The sequence below is a fragment of the Pezoporus wallicus genome, unplaced genomic scaffold (genome assembly GCF_028554395.1).
Source record: "Pezoporus wallicus isolate ANWC-B61680 ecotype Strahan unplaced genomic scaffold, APGP_CSIRO_Pwel_v1 contig_9850, whole genome shotgun sequence".
Taxonomy (NCBI): domain Eukaryota; kingdom Metazoa; phylum Chordata; class Aves; order Psittaciformes; family Psittacidae; genus Pezoporus; species Pezoporus wallicus.
Genome location: NW_026640441.1, coordinates 2,695 through 22,954, shown reverse-complemented (window position 1 = coordinate 22,954; position 20,260 = coordinate 2,695). Strand labels below are relative to the sequence as shown.

Here is a 20,260-nt window from a genome sequence, read left to right as displayed (position 1 = left end):
GCAAGTTTCTCTCTCTAACTGTGAGGAGCTCTCACCTCCCCCAAACCAGCACCAACTCCTTCTCAACCATGACGGTGCATCCAGAACATTTACTCTGAAAAGTCAATCCGGAAAAGTCCCTGTGAACTCCACAAACACTCCCACAGTTTTCAAGAGATAAAAGCAGTATGTTGGCATCAAAGGGATGACCCAGGAAAGGAAAGGAAAGGAAGGATGAACTTGGGAGCCACAGCATGATGCAGAGCACTCTAAAGCACTTTCTCCAGACAGGAACCTCGATGCATCTCCTGGTTTGGGACAACCAAGACTGAGCCCGTGACAGCTCACAGCCCACTTCACTGGAGGCAAACCTGATGCTTGCTCAAGAACAAGCAGGACCTGTGTCTCACCCTCCCAAAGGAGTGGGGTCACACAGCCACGCTGCACGCTGGCTTTCATTACCCCACAAAGGCTGACATGGCTTCAGCTTTGCTACTTGCTTTCCATAATGGAAGCCACTGACACAACCACAGCTCATCTGGGGGGTTGAGTTCACATTTAAACTTTAGACCATCTCAGAGACAAGTCCTTTGTGAGACTGAGATGGAGAACCAGAATCTGCATCTCAGCGGACATGCTCTGCGTGCACAGCCACCAGCTCTGCCAGCAGAGCTGGCCTTTTGGTGGGGAAGGAGGAGCCCACGTCTGAAGACATGGCTGCCCCATGCAGAGCTACTGCTTGGCCATGTTACCCGGGAGCTGACAACGAGTTGGCCTCGCAGCACTAATTGATTTCTCACGCTAACGGACAGGTGGGGAAATGCTGCCCTTGCCTCACAACAGCAAAATTCACCCAGGGCACCTACAACGGGCCTTCAGCTCCCGGGAGAAAGACTTTCACAGTCATTCTGTTGCCAGGGACTGGGAGACTGGGGCTGGACTGACTGTGAGGGACACCAGAGAACACTGACTTTCTACTCCTTAGGTTCTATTTGAACCATTCAATTGGCTCCGTGCCGTTCTATCTGGTAATGTTTGAGCTCACCACGGCAAAATACTGCCTAGCAGCTGGCAGTCCTGCTTTTGACACGCTGAAGGTGGCTATGGAGGAACACAAGTGACAATGCTGTCCTGGCCAAGTGCTCCATTTGGGTAAGGCTCAGACCTCCCACCCTGCAGCCCAAGCCCAGGGCACACTCACCAAAGGAGACTTCACCGAAGCTGAGGGACGACACATTGAAATGAAATGCCGGCCCGATGACACAGCCGCTGTGAGGACAAAGGCAGACGAGACATTGCCTTGGTTAAAGAGAACTGCAAAGCCTTCAGCTTTCCTTGCCGTTGCGGTGGGTAAAAGCCGGCCTGAGAACCTCAGCGCCTTTCAAATCAACCCCTCACCCTCATGCTCAGCACAGCATCCAGGTGGACAGGAGGCAGCCAAAGCAAAGTGGTCAGCAGCCCATAGCTGCTGGTGGGGCTTGGGGCACAGTGTCGTGCAGGGTATGCCCCCAAGTTGGTGATGGCCTGAGGAAGGACACCAAACGAGTGACGGCTGCGTGCCTCACTTTCCCCATCTGGAACGTGTTGGACGCAGGGGTGTCCCCACTCAAAGAGGGTCAAGGTAACTACCCTTGCCAGCCACAGGTTTCCTGCTTTGGCATTTCTTAGCTGGAACTGCTCTTCCCATGGAGTACACGAGCACCTTTCTAAGAAGATCTTGATCCACGCAATCGTTACGGGGGCAGGACTTTGAGACATGAAGCCAGGGGAGCCCCAAACATCCCTTGACAACAGCAGCAACAATTCAACACAGTGGACAGTTGAAGCTGGGACGAAAGCATCAGCTTATCACCAGGGCACCAGCTGACACATCCAAGAGCAACACGTCTTAAACCACCCAACACAGAAGCGTCAAATCATCTACGGTGCAAAAGATTTTTAGGATCATCAAGTCCAACTGTCACCCCAGCACTGCCAAGGCCACCACTAAAGGGTGGTGTCACCGTGTCACTAAGGGCCTCATCTACACGGTTTGGGAACACTTCCAGGGATGGTGACTCCACCACTGCCCGGGGCAGCCTCTTCCAATGCCTGACCACCCTTTCGGGGAGAAACTCTTCCTAACATCCAGTCTAAAACTGCCCTGCGCAGATTGAGGCCGTTTCCTCTTGTCCTTTCCCTTCTTACCTGGGAGAAGAGACCAGCCACCTCCTGGCTCCATCATCCTTTCAAGTAGTTGCAGGGATAATGAAACCTGAACCCACCACACCACCTCACCTGCCCTTAAATTCATCAGACTTTGAGGCTCCAAATTCCAGAACTCACCAACATCCACCTGAATCACCACGTGAAGCTGCACAACACCCATTCATATATTTCATGGCTCATGCCAACCAATGCCAGCTCTGCCTCTCAGTTCAAAATCAAGGACCACAGCAAATGGTGCCTTCAACCCAAACTATTCCATGGCTCCCTCTTGCTGACAATTACACTGCATTTGCTGCTGCCGCTGTTGCAAGGAGTCAGGGTCAAACTGGAGTCGAGGTTAGCGTGGGCTCTTAGTGTGGGGATGCCAGGATGACAGCCAAGATCAAGACCTCAGACAGGCCTTTTCTTTCTCTGCTCCGTCAGCAAATGAGGGAGGTGGGACATGATTACCCAGAGAGAGCTACAAAGGTGACCACCAAGCTCTTAGAACCCGCCTCACCTCACAGTCAGCGTCAGAGGCTCAGGGGATCCCTTCACCCTGAACTGGAATTCTTCTGTGAACTGCCCCAGGACAGTAGCATTGAAGGAGATCCAGATGACCTGATGCTCGAAAGGCAAAAGCACGCCCTCCCGGGGGGCAAAGGTGAAGCGGGAGCCCAGAGCTCTCTCCGCATAGACCACGCTGAAGGGAGCCTCAAGAACTCCTCTGTTGAGCAGGATCACCTGCAGCAGCAGCAAGAAAGCAACACGGAAATACATGAGGAATCCTCCTTGCTTACAGAAGGCTCACTTCTTTCCTAATTTTGCAATTAACGTCTGTAAAAGGCAGAAGATGCTGAGCACTGCTGCCAAATACAAGAGGCCAAGTTCTGCCTCGGGGGGGGGGGTTCATGCAAAGCAGGGATAACTTCACACAAATAGAGCCACTCTGGGCTTATTCCCCTGACACAGAGCAGTCCACTTGCCCTGCAGTGCCAAGGACCTGCTCAGCACCACCAAGTTCATTCAGACCCATCCCACAGCTCCATGAGGCTCACTGCTGCCCAGGAGCCATCCGCATCCACCCCATGCCCTGCGACCCGTCCTGCTCACCCTGTAGCTGTGGCTTGAGCCCACAGACACCTCCCCGATGCTCAGCTGCTCACAGCTGAGTTCCACCTGGGGCCCGACGCCTTCCCCGCTGATGCACAGGGGCAGCCTGCTCTCACAGCCTGTGGAGGGAAATCTCTGTGAGTGCAATTCCCTCTGCTACCCGGCAGTTCCCAGCTTGTCTCAGTGCTGCTGCCGGTCCCTGGGCTGCATGGAACCAGCTCTACGTCCTCCACGAGAAGATAGGGGACCCATCTCATCCCTCAGGAGATACGGCTTGGGGCTGGGTTCTCCTTTCTAACCAACGGCCTGGGCTGGTGTCTCAGAGAAACACAGACTGCTTTGCGTTAGAAAGGACCTCAAGATCATCCACTTCCAATTCCTTGCCATGGACAGGGACACCTTCCACTAGACCAGGTTGCTCCAAGTCCCGACCAGCCTGAACTTGAACATTGCCACGGATGGAGCAACTTCCTTGGCCAGCCTGTTCCAGCGCCTCACCACTCTCACAGGAAAGAATTCCTTCTGTATATCAAAACTAAATCTCCCCTGTTTAAGCTCGAACCCACCACCCCCCTTGTCTTATCTCTCCAGTCCCCGATGAAGGGTCTCTCTCCAGTCATGGAAAACCAGCCTCCTCATTGAGCAGATCACATAAGCCATACCAGTACTGCTAACGTACACATCCCTCGGTGCAAAGGCAAGCGAGACCTCGACGCTTACAGCCAAACTCCAAGGTGGGTCCTTTCCCTTAAATTTGCTACAGATGACAGAGCACAAGATCTTCAGGCTGAAAGCTGCTCTCAGCCACTGAAGCAGCCTAAGGTGCCTGAATCCTGGCTCATACTTTGGATGAGGTCTCACTGCCATCCCATTCTACTCTGCACACAAAGCGAGCAGCACGAGGAGGAGGAGAGAGCCACGCAACAAAGACTCATCTTGGACGTAAATGGTCTACAGGGGCCTGGTGCTCCTTCACTAAAGCTGTGTTGTTGCAAATGCTGCCAAACCCATGGCAGGAAAGCTTATTCCTTCACTGCTTTGTCTCTTCTGGCATCAGGAAGCCAGAGCCCTGCTCTCGGACAGGAGACCACCAGGAACCACAGGGACAGCGGCATGTGCCAGCACTGCTCTCTTGAGCCCTCCAGAACTACATGAGATCCGAGTGGGCTGGAAGAGTGTTTGTATCTCCTCTGTGGCAACAGGAGCAGGAGGAAGGAGCTGTACCTGAGATGTCACAGTAGACTGTCTCTTGGTAGACTCCGGCTTCTTTGGGCTTAAAGATCACACCGATTTCAAGTGAAGAATTTGGCAAGATATCTCCCTCCTGAAACAGAAGTGACAGCAAACCATTTATCTTCAAACATCACATTCTTGTTTCCACTACAGCCCTGTAAGCCTTTCTTTAGAGCACCAGCAAAGAGCAAGGAGCAAGCGACACTTGTCAACAGAATTTATAGGAGAGCTTGCAAGCAGCTGTAGAAACACCTTCCAAAGTCCCTCGCCTTTACTGGCACCCGCAAGGGGCATTTTGTTACCCTCAGAAGAGATTGAGCTCTTGCTCAGGGATTTAAGTCTGGGCCACGCTACCACTTTCTGCAACTGTCTGCTGCTTCCTCAGGGTCTTCTCTCTCCGCTGCTCTCCCAGAGGATCCTGGCACTGGTGCTCAGTCCCAGGAAGCCTTGTCACACATTTCAGGAGGCATCCCTGGTTTCTATAGGCTCTCGCTTCCTGCAACTGGTTTAAGCAAAGGCACCTCTTACAGCCCTTCAGCCCTTAGCATTACAAAGACAGCTGACCTAAGTAGCTACACCTCTGGCAACTGTAATACTGCCCTACAAGAATTAAATATTTAGTTTACAGAAGCAGATAAAAAGAACAGAGTCGCTTTTCTAGCAGCACAGCCAGGCTTTGATTCTGCTCTGCCGTTGGGTATTCTCAGGAATTTGCCCAGAACGGCCTTGAACTGAGTGGAGCCTCCAGCACTCCTGCAGCATAAATATTCACTAGCTACGGTTCTTCCCACTGACACAGCACTTACAGCTTAGAGGACAGCCCCCACAAAAATTAAAGAGCTAGAGCATGGGAAGTTATTGGCCTCCAGCTGTAAAAAATTCCCCAATGCACAACCTGCTCTGAGTCAGGAGAACACGGCGAAGGACAGGTAGAGAAGAACCCTTTCAAACACCAACCGACCAGTAACTGGAAAAGTCTGAAAGAAGAAAGTCACTTGCAATCTTCTCAAAACCTAGAGAAACTCTCCGTGTGGGGCAGGAGACACTGCCCGTGACACAAAGCCCTTGCTCTCCCGGCCTCCTCCCATTCCTGCCTCCCCGTTCCTCTTGCCAGGGCAACTGGAGCTGGCTCAGTGCCTCAAGGCATCTGTCTGACTCTGCATTTGATCCTAGCCCCACATAACTCAAACTCAACATCACGACGGTGAGCTGCCACTGCACCAAAAAGTACAGTTTCAGCAAGAACCTGGAGAACACCGCAAAGGTGCATCTCAAACAGTGAGGACTCTAAAGGAGTTTCTCAGAGTGGTCAAGTCCCTAGGGGCATGATTTGCTCCATACCAAGACCACACCGATTGCTGGGATCATTCTGTACGCACTCGTTAACTAGTGCAGGAGGCAGCTTTGAGCTTTGGGCACGTGCCATTTCTTCCTTTACAAGCTAATCAGAGGAGGGTGAAGCACACAAACCCCCTTGCCAGGGATGATGTCTTGCCATCCGCCAAGCACCAGGAAGCCATCCACTCATGCATCACGATCCTCACAAGGGACACATCTCCATACATCCAAGGTGCTGCTGGGTCCCAAGGCACAGCAGATGAAACTCCTCTAAGGCACCTGAGGAACAAGCTTATGGACTAGCATTAAGGCCTCTCCTTTTCCAGGGATCAGCACAGCTCTCAGGAACAATGCTAATACAGTACCCCTACTGGAGCCTTGCATTCGTATCCTCGCTCCCAAGAGAACCGGCCCAGCAGTTAACTGGCTCAGGTCTCTTGAGCTCCTGACAGGAAATCACCATCCAGCGGGATTCAGCGTATCGGGGTGGAAACTTCTGGCAGTCCATCCACAGAGATGTTCCCTGCATTGGCAGTGAAGCTGTAAGCCAGAGCGTTTGACTCCAATGACGGAAGGCCAGGAGAAATCATCACTTTATCCTACTATTATTATTATCCTATTTATCCTACTAGTCCATGGCCAAACCCCATTCTTTAAAGACAGAACTATGATGGGAAACCCTTCGTCACTTCTCCCTTCATTCCTGCTCTATGGCAGGCTATAAAAGCAGAACGTTATTTCTCTCGGGAAATTCCAATAGGCTGTTGAAGAGGTTCTTCACGTGCCTGCTACTCCCCAGGAAAAAGAACTGCTGCATAAAAGGATGTCATAACACTGCACAAGACAGCAGGGGAGAGACTCGTGTAGGAGCCTGCTTTGATTCAGCCCTAGAGCAAACTGTGTCACAGAAACACGGCCATTTAGGAAAGGTTTCCACTCCCAGCTTGGGGCTTCATGTCGCTACATCATCACATCTTGATGTGGACAGGACTCGGCCAGAATTCCAGAGCTCCCCTTAATGCACCTCAGGAGCTCAAGAGCAGGTGAAGCTCATTGTGGAGACATAGTGACCGTAATGAAGCAGGAGCCCTGGGGCACACTCCAGAACCAGCTCTGACACACCACAGGATGCTCTGAATGCTCAGCTCAGCAGCTCCCACTCTCCCCGATATCCTTGCTGCTCTGACACACTGGTGGCTCTCAGCCTTACATGGGTTGCAGGAGCAACCGAGAAGAGAACAGCAGCCGCTTCCTCGGAAAACAAAATAAAACAAATAAACTAGTTTCACCCACTGTAAAAGAAAGAAGAGGTTGGGATTATTCCAGGCTTTACTCCAAGATGAGAAGGGATGTTGCACTGCTCAGACAGCAGGCATTCTTCATCCCAGACCATGCAACTATTCAGAACGACGGCTCTGGCTGATTGAAGGACATGGGCGTTTTGCTTGCATCACCAGGAAAGGGAGCACTTTTCTCTACCTATCTGCAGTAGAACTCAAAAAGCCTGTTTAAATCTGAGAGCCTCGTGTGCAGGCTCACAGACGACACTGGAAGGGAGACTCAGATGTGGTATACATCCAGGTTTTAGGAAGGGATTGCTGTTCCCGTGATTAAACCTGGGCTCAATGGGGGCTCCTTTCCACAGGGGACCATTTCATTCTGCAGGTCAGTATGTGAACCAACAGTGCACCAGTGTCCTTTCTTCAGCCCCATGCGCTACGTGGAAACGTGTCCTTACAGAGAATAACTGATAACCTCTGGCCACTGTGAAGACACTCACAAAGTGCCCTTAATTCACAGCCCTTGCAGCAGAGCCCAGCCTGGGGGCGGCTCTTGCTGCTGTTCAGAAAGGCTTTTTGCAACAAGCGCCCCCAGCCTCACCAGAAACCTGAGGTCTCCTCTCTTGGCACATCAAGCAGCTGACGTGGGATCTGCCAACGGACCTCATTCAGAGATGACAAGGAGGAGGAGCAGGAAGGGAGGTTCTCAGCCATCACTCACCATGGGCACAATGGTGAAAATATCATTGCAGAAAGGCACGGAGTCTCCCTGCACCTCTGTCCCCTGGTTCTGGGAGGTGCAGATGGGAAGGGAAGGCTGTTCTCCGAGAGGGCGCACCACCCCGTGCTCCTTAGGAACATCAACCAGCTTGTCCTCTTCCTGCCTCTGCAGCCTGTGCCATGGGAGAGACGAGCCAAACAGATAACTGAAGAAGCAGCACATTTGCAGAGCCTGTGCATGAGCAGCAAAGCACCTGGGGAGGAAGAGCAGCAGCTCTGCATGGGGCTGCCCTGAGACAGGGGCTCCCACATGGATCCCATTATTCCCCTCGTTCCCAGCACAGCAGGGCCTTTTACTCCTCACTGACAAGCTAACAAGAGGTTTCTTAAAGCTGGCAGCCCTCAAGAAAAAGCCTCCTGCACTGGGAGGAGGGGCCACAAACCAGGACACTGAAAGGCAATTCCCCAGCCTACAGCAGGTCGGCCTCCACCTTCTGGGCCAACTAAGCACTCTACCCTGCGTGTGACTGCAAAAGGAGCCTGCCAGCTTATCAAAGAAGAAACTGCTTGACTATCACAATAGTTGTGCCACCTGCAGCTCTTCAGTGCTACTGCTCAGTGCAGTCCCAGGTACCGAGTGCCGACACCTTCCTCAGCCTCACGGACCCTCCGTAGTGCACGGAGCTCTGAACTCAATAGTTTGCGGCTCCCAAATGTGAATTTGCCCTCTGAGGCAATCCAGGGATTGCAATCAACCTTCTCTCCCCAGAACATCATCCTCAGCTGTAGCACGGGTGGCACTGGAATGGCAAGGGTTAAGCTCCACGCTGTGCATGGCTTCATGGGCCCTAATCCGTTCAAAAGCCCCAACAGCCCTCTGAGGCTGTGCGTTAGTTTTCCCCTGGGGCATCTATCTTTCTGAGGTGAATCTCTCAAACAAACCTCAGCTTCTGCCGCTCCTCCTCTTCCTGATCAACAGAACGCTTCCACTGGAAGTGAGCCGTGATGGCACTCTGATTGTGGATGACCACGCATCTTTGGTTTGACAGCGTGACGGAAGTCTTCTCAACCGTCAAGGAGCTCTTGTCAAGCCTGATGTTGACATTTACAGCTCTTCCACAAAGGCTTTTGTGAACATCTTCACCTGGAACAAAGCAAAGGCAAGACTCAGCTCATCTCACTTGCTGATGGAAGTACAAGGAACAGAGCAATCTGCAGGCAACGGAAGAAAGAGCTGCAGCTTTGAGCTGCATCAGCAGTTCCCCGCACCTGGACATACATCATATCCTGACAGCTGCACACGGTACAGCATGAGGATGTCCTAGCACCACCTTAGGCACCTTATTCTGGGGGGGTGTTCGTGGAGGTTTATCCCCAAGGTGACAGCATTTACAGTGAGACTTTTCACTTCTGCCCAGCTGCCTTTGGGCCGCCATCCCACTCAGCTCACAGGGAATTCTACATCCAAGTCACTCAGTGACGCTGAGGACCCTCACCTCAGTCAACCCTTGCCCACGCTCTCCTGCAGGCAGGAGATGCCCCCGTGTCATCTCATCCTCATCTCCTGGTCCTGAAAGATTGGGCAGAGCTCTCATCTCAGAATCCGAGCGGGAGCATTTGAAATGAAATGGAGAAGGGAAGAAGGAACAATGGAAAGCACAGAGCAGCTTCTGTGCTGAGCTCTGCACTTAAAAGGGTGCTACTGGGCCCTCAGATCCACCTGCCAACTCCTTCTTTTGCTCCTGCTACTCTCACAGCCGAGTGCCTCACCACTGCCAGCACGTCCTTCCTTGTCAAACGTGCTGCTGTTACCACTTCACCACTGGAGAAGTGAGTCCCTTCACTAGGGTAAGTGTCCTCTGGAAAGCTGGAGACTTCCAGCACCAGAGCAACACGCACAGCAGCACAGCCATTTCAAAGTGTTTCTCCAAGGTGGTCTTCACAACCTACCTTCAGACATCATTACCCCCCTCACATTACTGACTCCAGCCCTAGCAGCAGCTTGTTCATAAACCCCACCATTAAATAACTGCTGCTAACATGGGGGTTTCTACAGAATCATTCCCAGGCTACAGCAAAGCTCAGAGCACCCTAATGGCTACCGCTGCCACAGTTACTGCTCCTCACAGTCACAAGTCCTCAGCATGGCCCAGCTCTCAGCACAGCACCCACTGCACCCACGCGGCACATCACAAGAAGAGGGTCTCTACCTCAAAGGCCTTGCCAGGAACTGTAACACAACAGATCGGGATGAAAAGCAATGACCAGTCAGGAGAGCTCTACGGGACAGGTTGCAGGCTCTTCAGACAGCTCTCCTGCACGTTAAAAGCCATCTCCTTTTCAATCAGGCTCCTTGCTATGCATCCTTCTGCAATGGAGCACTCAGAATATTCACCGTCGCCCCCTGTGCACCGTGCTTAGGAAGATCTGCCGGCCTTGTTACAGGCTGAAATAGTCCAGCCCAGGAATATCTGGCAGCCAGCATGGAAGCTTTGCTCTACCCAGTGTGAAGGAGCCTTGCAGAAGGGATTCAACGGACAATGAAGCCATCAGATGATGACAGACAGCGCAGACACCGCTCTGTTTGGAAGGACACACAGAGGGTGCACCACGCACTTACCTGTGTCATAGTGAACTATCATGGGACTGGAATAAACACCGGTCTTTGGCGGGTGAAATTCCACCGTGACTTGCATCGCTTCTCCAACGCCAAGAGTCCCAATGGAGGGATCCACAGAGAACGGGCTGCAAGGCAAAGAGAGAGATCAGGACTGTACGGGAGATCTGGGCCCTCCGTTAATTTTGCAGTCCACCTCACTTCAGCTCACTTGTGCAAGCAAGGAGCAAGCAAACCACCGTCGGTACAACAAAACCAGAACATCCAGGATCAGAAACAGAGCGGGTGACTCTCCCTGCTGAAGAGAACCAGACCTCAGAAGATCCCGGGGCATAACATGACCTCAGGCCCCCATACTCTGCACCCAGTTCTCAGTTCTCAGCTCTCCACCTCTGCACACGTGCAATCCAGTTACTCAGAATTCCACTTTTTTGTGGAGTTCACTTCAAACTTCTGTAATGCTTCCCATTTCTTTATTGCAAATCGGGACTGAAATAGTTCATTGCTGAAGTTGGGGAACTCCTAAAACCCTTGTCAAGGAGCTCTCGACACACGCTCTAGCACCCAAGCGAGTAGTTGGCAAGTGCATTGCAAATAGCAGGTCTTGGAGTATCTTTCACCTGCACCCTCCCTAGCTTTCTGGTTTGGGCTGTAGTCCAGTTCTGAAGGCACTGCCTGCTCCTCTCCACTTCAGAGCTCCTTCTGCTTAGGCATATTTGGTCCCAGGCATCAGACCAAGCCCACGGGAAAACAAAGTCCCCGCACCACACACTCGTATTGCCAGGGCCTCCACAGCAATTGCTTTCATCTATGATCTCTGCTTGCTAATGTAGACACAGCTGCTGATGAACTCTTCAGTGCCTCTCACCAGCTCATTGCTCGCCCATTTCTTGATGCTGCGTTTGGCCTCCGTGACCTGAGCCCCTCGAGCTCTCCTCTGCCACGCAGCACCTTCTTCAGCAGTCAAGCTGCCTTCCTACCTTGGCTCTTCCAATCTAACAGCATCAGACCTGCAAGATGCTGCCTTGGAGACACCACTGCACTGTAAAACTTGCTTGCAGAGCTTTCTCAAAACACTCTAAGCAATGGCAAACCCCACGGATCCTGCCCATGTCCAGCACCTCAGATACTCTGCCTCCTTTTTCTCACTGTTTACAACTCCATGACCACGCAACAGCGTCTGCACAAGACATGAGCTCCTTTACCTCAGAGTGGTGATGCTGTAGCAAGCCTCCCGATTCCCCACGTTGCGCACCAGCAGAGTTTTCTGGGTGCTGAACCTGACTGGACAGTTGGAGAAGTTCAGCTGCTCAGGGAAGTCCAGGCTGGCTCGGGCACCTATGGCTCGGATAGGCACAAAGAACTTCTCCCTCTCTGTGATGATGATAAGCTCGTCGAAATAATCCTGCAGGGAAAGAAACAATCTCAGCACAGTGCCTTTAGCACCATGCCCATGACAGAAGAAGAGCTGCTGCTTTCTGGGACTCTCGCAGTAGCATTCCATAATGCACTCGCACTTTTTACCTTCATGGCCTTTCATGACACATTATTGCACAAGCAGGGGCAGCCAGGGACCATGGGGCAGGTCCTCTTTAGTTTTCTATAGGCATGCTGCTTGAGGATTGCACAGAGTATTCAACTACATTTAAGCAGCAAACAGAAGATGAGTAAAAGGCCATGCACAGACAGCAGACTCTCGGCCCTGAAGCCAACAGACATTACCTTAGATATTCCACCACGGAAGGAGAAAACAGCCTGAAACTGGCAAGAGCCTCCAGCCTACGGGAGCACAACCTTCACCACCAGGAAAGAGTCTCCCCCACGTCTAGATCCAGTGCAACCCTACTGAACCCAGGACCAGTTCTTCAAAACACACACCAGATGCCTGCTTTGGAATCCAGCCCTGCAGGTTCCCCTTCCCCTCAAGGCGCCATCTCTCGAGACCTTCAGTCTCACCTTGTTCTCATCAGGTCTGAAAAGGATGCGGTAGGTTGAAGACATGCCCGGTGCTACCTTATAGTCCTCATCACTCGGGCTGATCAACTCGAAGTAAGGAGAGTTCCCCAGGATGACGTTCAGCAGACGAGGAACCTGCAGGAAAGACACAGAACTATGATTTTGTCGCTTGTGGAAACATGAGAAGGGACCAGGACGGGCCACGTGCCATCCTTCCTTACCACCTTTCCAAAACACTTTTAGCTCTGCGTAACGCACAAGGGTGGACTTGAATCCCTTCTGCTTAGCTACATAGCTGCAGGACAGAGGCCGTAGGAACAACATGCCCTGCTGTGAAGGAAGCAGGAAGGAGATGCAGTACCTCAAGTCATTCAACAAGCCCAGAGAACATGCCTGCTTCTGCCTGCACACACCCGTGCAATCATGCCTCTGGAGGCGGAATGTATTATCTGAAGGCAACCCAGCGTGGGTTATACGGGGGGGGGGGGGGCGGGAAGGAAGTCACTTCTGACACACCAGCGTGGAGTGCGGTGGTCAAGCTGCGGTGCTACTCATGGGGGTGGACCAGCAAGAGAAGGAGACCACAAACACTCTGGCCTTCCTGAGAATAAAAGCTTACCTCAAGAGCAACCATCCCCAGGAGGAAGCAGATGGCAAAGAGAATTTAAAGGGGGCTGCAAAGCAGCAAGGGAGATCCATAACACAAGGAAAGGCTGGTGCAGAGATGAGAACTAACATGCCTGTATGAACCCCCACAGGCCGTGCCTACCAATGATGGTCCTCAAAGGCACTTTCTGCTTTGAGATAGGTGGCCAGCACTGCCTCACACTGTGGTGGCTTCATCACCGAAAGCCACCCTGAGCTCTCTGGAGGCTCTTGCTGCCTGGGGACTGCAGCCAGGCCTCTGCCAGTGCAGGAGAGCCACATTTCTGGGTATCCCTCCTCAGAGCCAGCCTTTCCTGCAGGCATCCTGCTGCAAGTGTCTGTCCTCTGCGATACCACAGGCACGGGGACAGCAAACAGGCATTCTCTAGCACACAGGCAGCAACCCCCCAGCACCCAATCCCAGCTCATAAAGTATAACAAGGAGACTTTGAATGACAGGCAGCTCCACTGATGAACACACGAGGCTTGGAAAAAAGGGAGGCTCATTCTGCACCCCCGACCCAAGCCTCATAACCCATGGCCAAGGCAGCCCTGGACGCTCTAAACACCCTTTGCTCCCAGCAATGCCCTGGGGCAGACAGCTCCAGGAGCCCATTTCCCACTGCAGCCACACGTTCCGGTCGCCAAATCCCTTGGCACGTGAGCCCAGGTGGCAAAGATCTTCAGCAGGAGCCACCCAGGACACCTCTTGAGGGTGGGGAGGAGCAGCCTGAAGACAGGAAAGCAATTCCACAGCAAGTAGGCAAGAGCACTGAGCAGAGAGCGAAGCACTTCCGTACTGGAGTGATTACAGAGCACCTACTGGGCTCCATTACACTTTGCCTCTCCTACACTTTGCTGCTAGCTGCAGTTCTAGGGAGCAGACAACCTCAGCACCAGGCAGGATACATCAGTAGGACTCAGAGGAGTCTGGGGAACTCCTGAGACAGAGCGCAATGGTCCTTTTCTCCAGGACATGACCAAAACCCAGCAAAATTAGAACATGATACGCTCTCTTGGCATTATCATCTCTAGCTTTGCGCATTTAAAGATGACAAGGCTTTTCCTTAGAGCTGATCTTCCTTTTACACCAGGGCCGTCCAATGCCTGAGGTCGTACTAGCTTCACAACTAATACATTTGGGCTAAAATCAACAGTTCACACACTGCCTCCCCTTCACAGGGCATAGAAATCCCAAGCTGCAGCTGTACCCGCCTATTACGTTTTATTGGGAATGGCACCAACATCAGTGCAGATGTTGTTTTCCACTTGGGAAGCACGAATAGAGCAAATTCACTGCTTGCCTCTTCGCTGCTACTTGGCAAAGGCAAACATTCTGCGGTGCTGCATGGATGAGGGAGCAGCTGAAGCCAAAAGACAGTGGGAATGAAGCAGAGCAGTAGGAAAAGAGAAACTGAGGCCCATTTTAATAAGCAAAGGCTACACCTACAGCAAAGATTGCCCAAAGTCACTGTGAAACACACCACTGGTGTCCCTTGGGCATAGGTAGCCACGCTGCAACTTCCCAGTATTCCCAAGCTATACCAGGAACGATACACAACTCTCTGGGGGTAACTGAGCGACCATACCTTCATCCTTTCTTGCCAAAGGGTCTTCCATGCTCCACCACGTCCCTGTAAAACCTGTTCTCTCAGGAGATAACTTTGACTTCTCTTGCTCTTCCTCCCCCTACATTAAGCCCTGACAGTGTCACTCCTTTTGTCCCCCTCTTTGTTTCTCCCAACAGGGGGATTTGAGGAGGGGGTTAATTCACCTGCACACTTCCACCTCCCCCGTGCCCTCCTCTCACGCACACATCTTGCTCTTTCTTACGCAACAGGAGCTTGAATTACGCCTGTTTCTGACCTTTCTCTGCTTCCAGCACACTTCCTGTTACGTACCGAGAGAATCCCTGTGTGGAAGAAAGTGCTCCGGGACAGGACACTCAACTCAGCCCCTTTCCTCCCTCCTGTCTTTTCCCACCAGCTTGCTCTTGGCACATGCCTCTCTGGAGCAAATGTTTCCCCAACTGAAATTCAAAAGCTCTCCATTTCCCCCTTTACAGCAGAGCAGAACAAAATTGCTGACATTTCTCAACTTTTCCCTGCTCAAGTTTCTCAGGACATCTCCAAAGGATCACAATCTTTCCAGCTCAAGTTGGAGACCTTCTGGAGCACATTACCCTGCCCGTGCTGGGATTCTCCAAAGAGAACGCACAGCCACGCTGCCTTAGAAACACCTGAGCAGAACTGAGCTAAGCTTAGCACGAGCCTCAAGTGGCACCTCAAGTCCTCCCCTTTAACTGCTCCTGCTAAGCCAGCCTCTTTCCACTGCTCTTCTGAAACACCCGGCCTGGAGTGCTAATGCCAGCAGTTACAACTTACTCCAGCACAAAGTGGAGAAGACTCAACCCCTGTGCTGTGACAGGGAGCTGCACACACGTGGCTGAACAGGCTGAGAGAGGGAAACATGCCCTGCCAGAAACCAACATTAACCAAGGAGCCAGCGGGATACGCTGCGCACTCGAGGTAAAGCATGACAGCAGGCAAGAACTGCACAGCCCTCGACATTCCCATCAGAGCAGGGCTTTCAAGGGCAAGCACGCTGGCTCAAAAAACTCCTTTGGCTTAGATACCACCAGTGCACGGCCAAAACCAGCGGCAGAACCCCCAGCACGGGAACATTTCCCCCATTTGCAGAATAACGCTGGTGAGACACTGGATTCTGCATGCGATGTGCTGCAGCAGGTAACTTGCTCTGCTGCACACCGTGTGAATTCCACTGCTCTCCTCCTCCAGCCCAGTGCTCAACCTCCACAGCCCAGCACTTACCCTGTCCGTGTTCCTCAGAGCTAGCGCCGCTATGTAGAACTGCTGGGGAACGTAGTTCTCAAACACCACCTCGGATGGGAAAGGCTGGAACAACCTCTGGTCCACGTCAACTGCTGACAACTGCAGACGCAAGACAGAGCAGAGAGAGCTTCAGCTGCTGGCAGAAACATCGACGAATGAAGATCCCACACTGATCTCCGGTAAATACACTCTCTTGGCGAGTACATCTGCCCAGCTCACACCAGGAGATGGCAGCTCACCCACCTCTGCTCTCAGCTGAGCAAAGCTTTCTGGACCAGCTTGAGCAGCCTCAAGCTAAGAAGCTCTTTTGGAGGCTGTTTCTCCACGTTGCCTTCTCCAAAAGGAAAAGCAGCGCTCACCTCCAGCAGAGCCCTCTGCTAAGGTGCTCACTCAGCTCCAGACACTTCCTGGAACAGCCACGAGCACTCGGGGAGCAAGCAAAACCCACGAGTTTTCATGGGCCTCCACAGGAAACAATTTGCGGGTGAACTTCCCCCTGACGCAGCAAGACTGAGTCCCACGCATCCCAAGTATCTTTTTTTTGATGTAGAGCCCAGAAACCAGTTGCAAGACACCAGTACCAGGGAGGAAAGGCCAACAAGAAAGTAACAGGGCAGTCGGGAAACAGACAAATGAGGTGAATGCTGGATGGGGATGAAGTTCAGCTCTTTCCCCAGCATTACTGGGCAACTGGAGCTAGACTGTAATTCGTATCCCCTTTCCCCGTGAGCTTGAAGTTGATGCTTCTCTGTATTCTATTACTGCTGGTTTATTTAATACTGCTGCAGAAGCAGCTCTGAAAAAATACACACAAAGACCAAACGCTGACCCAGCAGAGGCATTACTTGCACATAATTCCTCCCTGCTTGCTCTCCCCTCTCCCAGCTGCACTGCTGCCACTCGAGAGACATAGGCAGGTCTCCTGCTTCTCCACGGTCAGGCTGAGGCCAGTAGCTGTAGCACTGCCAGTCATTTGGGCGCCCGTCTTACGTGTTCCCACCTCGTGCGCTGTCTGGGGCAACCCTTAACTGATGTGATACAAGTCTCTTGCTGGCAACTTTCTGCTCAACAGCCTACCTCAGTCATGCACCCACCTGGACTGTGTGTTAGAATGAGCAGTCCTGCAAGAAAAGCAGCTTTAAACATCCATCTAGGAGAGCACTGAGCCAGGTAAAGCGCATCCACTCTCCTCTGCCCAGGGCGATTCCCCTGGGTAGCCAGCAGACTGAAAACTCAAACACCCTGGAAGGGTTCCACGCCTTCTTACAAACCAAAGCATTAATGCAATTGGGTTTGTTACGGCTTAAGTAATTGCCACAGGCCCTCAGCCTTCAAAGGCCACTACTGCCACCATTGAGGGAGTCCTGTCACCCCATGCACGGGGCACTTGACTACACCAAAGCAAGAGGTGGCTGTTTGAAGAGCAGGATGAGGAACAGCAGCTCCTGCCCTTGTCTCCTGCCCCAGCCCTCCCCCACTAGCATGCTTTAGCGACGGTAGCTCAACTCCAGCAAAACCCACCAACTGCAGGAGAGCTTCCACTGGCTTCGTGCAGATAAGGACTTCAATGGCTCACTGGAGAAACACGGTTTGCTTTTCCCCCAGCAGAAAGAACTCCACCACCACCAGTTGGAAATGACAACAGGACCTAATCACCAAGCTGCTCGGGTGAGCTGGAGGCAAGCCTGCCCCAAGCACGTGCCCTCTTCAAATGTCACATCAAACAGCAAGGAAAAGGGCAGGGAAAGGCTACCTTTTGATGGGAGACTTCACCCACGTCCCGAAGCTGGAGAGGCCGGCGCCGCCTCATCTCCCGAGGGCTGGCCAGCCTCTGCTTGCTGCTGAGAGACTCTTCTGCCTCTCTGACCACCTTTGGATTACGAGATGCTACCACTCTGCTCTGGAATCCATCCGCCCTTCTGGAGGACCTCAGGGGCCGCGGGGTCTTGCCACTGGCCATGTCGCAGAGGTCACCTGGAAGAAGCAACAGTTGGACAATCCACAACCCCAGAACCTTAAAACCCTGGACCCGTGGAACCCCGCAACCTTAGGGAAGGGCCCTTAAAACTCACCCAGTTCCAACCCCCTGCCACGGGCAGGGACACCTTCCACTAGACCAGCTTGCTCCAAGCCCCTGTGTCCAACCTGCTCTTGAACATTGCCAGGGATGGGGCAGCCACAGCTTCTCTGGGCAACCTGTGCCAGGGCCTCGCCATTCCTGGCACACCCAAAGGACTCAGCTGTGTCTCCAGCCTCTGGCATCCTTCCTAAGCAGAGAACACGGGGCCTCCCCACCCTCACTCATCATTAGACCATATTTAGGCTCCAGTCATAGACGGAAAACCCCACAACAAACAGCCCCTGAGCCAAAACAGCCTTTTGCTCTGGGGGCACTCCCACCAGCCACAGAGACACTCCAGGGGCTGCTGGCACTTCTCACCCTTTCTGCAAGGAGCCTGCTCCTGTTTCTAACTAACGCAGCACACAGCTCAAGACCCTGATTAAGAACTAGAGTTTCTCAAGGCTACTTTGCCTGCTTGAAGGTACAAAGGTTATCTGGCAAAAAACGCCTCCTTCCAGGCATCAAATCACCCCACTGCCCAAGAGCATTTCTCTGTGTCAAAGGACGCCCTCATTTCCGCTTCTTAACACCCAAACTCGAGGCTTCCTACAGGCATTCCAGGCTGTCACAGCAGGAAAAAAGCAGGAAACCATCAAAGGCACATGAGCAATTAGCTCAAATCTAAGTAAAATCCAGGATGATATTCCCTCCCGCTTCCCTGTGTTCCACATCACCTCTCTTGCGTGCACTTACTGCGCACACACAGCAAGACAGCATCTAGGCAAAGATGGCCATTCCCTGCCCCTCGACTGTTCCCCACGCTCTGCAAGGCAATGCAATCACCTCATTCCTTTACTCCCAAGGCAGCTACAGCACTGCACGTGTTTGTGGTGCTGGGCCCTTCCCAGCTTCAGGAAACAAGGCTACCGTTCCCTTTTGTTCTTGCAAGAAACACCAGAGCTCTGCACCGCCCTATGGACAGGAGGCCCTGCTGCAGCAAGAGCTGGGATTTAGAGGTGGAAATAACTCCTTTTCAGGGGAGAAACCTAACGGGGATGATCCAACATTGATCTGGATTTGAGTGGTTTCTTACCGGGTCTTGAGAGTAACGGGCTCATTCGTTCCAATTCTCCAAACTGTGATTTCACTTCACTTGAAAGGAAACCTGTCGTCACCCCCACAACGCTTATTTCCAGAGGGCTTCCAACCTCCACATCCCAGCCAGCCCAGCAGCTTCCCCCCGAGCCCTGGAGCAAGGCTCTTCCACAGCCGCAGAGCCCGCAGGGACCAACCTCCCAGAGGAGCAGGAAAGGAGCACAACGGAGCAACGGGGCACATCTCCGTGCAGGGGCAGGACAAAGCAGCAACCAGGACACAGCACCCCTCCAGCCCCCCCCGCCCCCTGCCGTGGCTCCCTGCTCCCCACCTCAGACAGCCAAGGCTCCCTTTGCTGCAGGACCTACAGCCTAGCTCCAAGTCTCTACCATCACTGCAAGCTGCACGGCAATTGCAGAGCCCCTCCAAGCCCTTCTACTTGCCCAGCCCTGCTCTTAGCCCAGGGACATTTAAATCCTGCCGGCTATCACACAACTGCCCCATCCCTGCTGCCAACGGAGCCGCCTCCTCCCTGCTGCCCAGGGCCAGACGCTACCTGAGGACGGGTGATTCACGCTTCTCCTGGAGGATTCCTCCGGGCAGGGCCCAGCCTTGGCTCCTGAATGCCCTCGCGCTGCTCGGCAGCTGTGGGCAGCTGGAGGGACAGGAGCTGCCCAGGGACGCCTCGGGGTGGCTGTTGCCCACCAGCACAGAAGGTAACTGCTGCTGGGCTGCCAACAGCCAGGGGAACCTGGGCAGCAAAGGACAGGGCGTGGACCTGGGCTGCCCAGCCCCTCTCCTCAATGCTCTGCCTTTGCCACCTAGGGCAGGCTTTCACCAGCGCCTCGAGGAAGCAGAGCTCAGAGCCTCACAGTAGCTCAAGCCTGCTCCTGTCTCAGCGGCTGAGCAACTCCTGCTCTGACTGCGCCACGGCTGCTGCTCGCATTTAACAGCAGCAGCTCCCCTCTACGTCACAATAGGCGAGCTCCACACGCCCTGTCAAGAAGGTGCTCACCCCCCGCACCGCTTCCACACCAAGGCCGCCACCACTTGTGGCTCTGGCATTTCTCCAGCTCCAGCCTGGAGTGGGGACCGTGCTTCCTGCCTCCAGCTCTCTCGCTATCACTCTCGGCCACCTTGTCTCTCCTCTGCTGGCTTGCTTCCACGGCCACTGCAGGGCCTT

The 20,260-nt window shown here is 53.1% G+C and overlaps 1 protein-coding gene across 1 annotated transcript in view; it reads right to left on the bottom strand.

The window, feature by feature from the left end:
• The window catches only part of LOC130604436 (hydrocephalus-inducing protein-like), a 54,254-nt gene extending 34,210 nt beyond the window's left edge, over positions 1-20,044 (bottom strand). The window contains exons 1-12 of the mRNA XM_057418947.1: positions 19,634-20,044; positions 17,674-17,894; positions 15,900-16,019; positions 12,424-12,558; positions 11,673-11,872; positions 10,471-10,595; positions 8,793-8,994; positions 7,852-8,023; positions 4,504-4,603; positions 3,280-3,398; positions 2,687-2,910; positions 1,181-1,248 (exon numbers count right to left, since the gene is read on the bottom strand). Coding sequence (XP_057274930.1) covers positions 1,181-1,248; positions 2,687-2,910; positions 3,280-3,398; positions 4,504-4,603; positions 7,852-8,023; positions 8,793-8,994; positions 10,471-10,595; positions 11,673-11,872; positions 12,424-12,558; positions 15,900-16,019; positions 17,674-17,880 — 1,672 coding nt within the window. The 5' untranslated portion in view covers positions 17,881-17,894; positions 19,634-20,044. The remainder of the gene's footprint in view (positions 1-1,180; positions 1,249-2,686; positions 2,911-3,279; positions 3,399-4,503; positions 4,604-7,851; positions 8,024-8,792; positions 8,995-10,470; positions 10,596-11,672; positions 11,873-12,423; positions 12,559-15,899; positions 16,020-17,673; positions 17,895-19,633) is intronic.
• Positions 20,045-20,260: the final 216 nt, after the last annotated feature.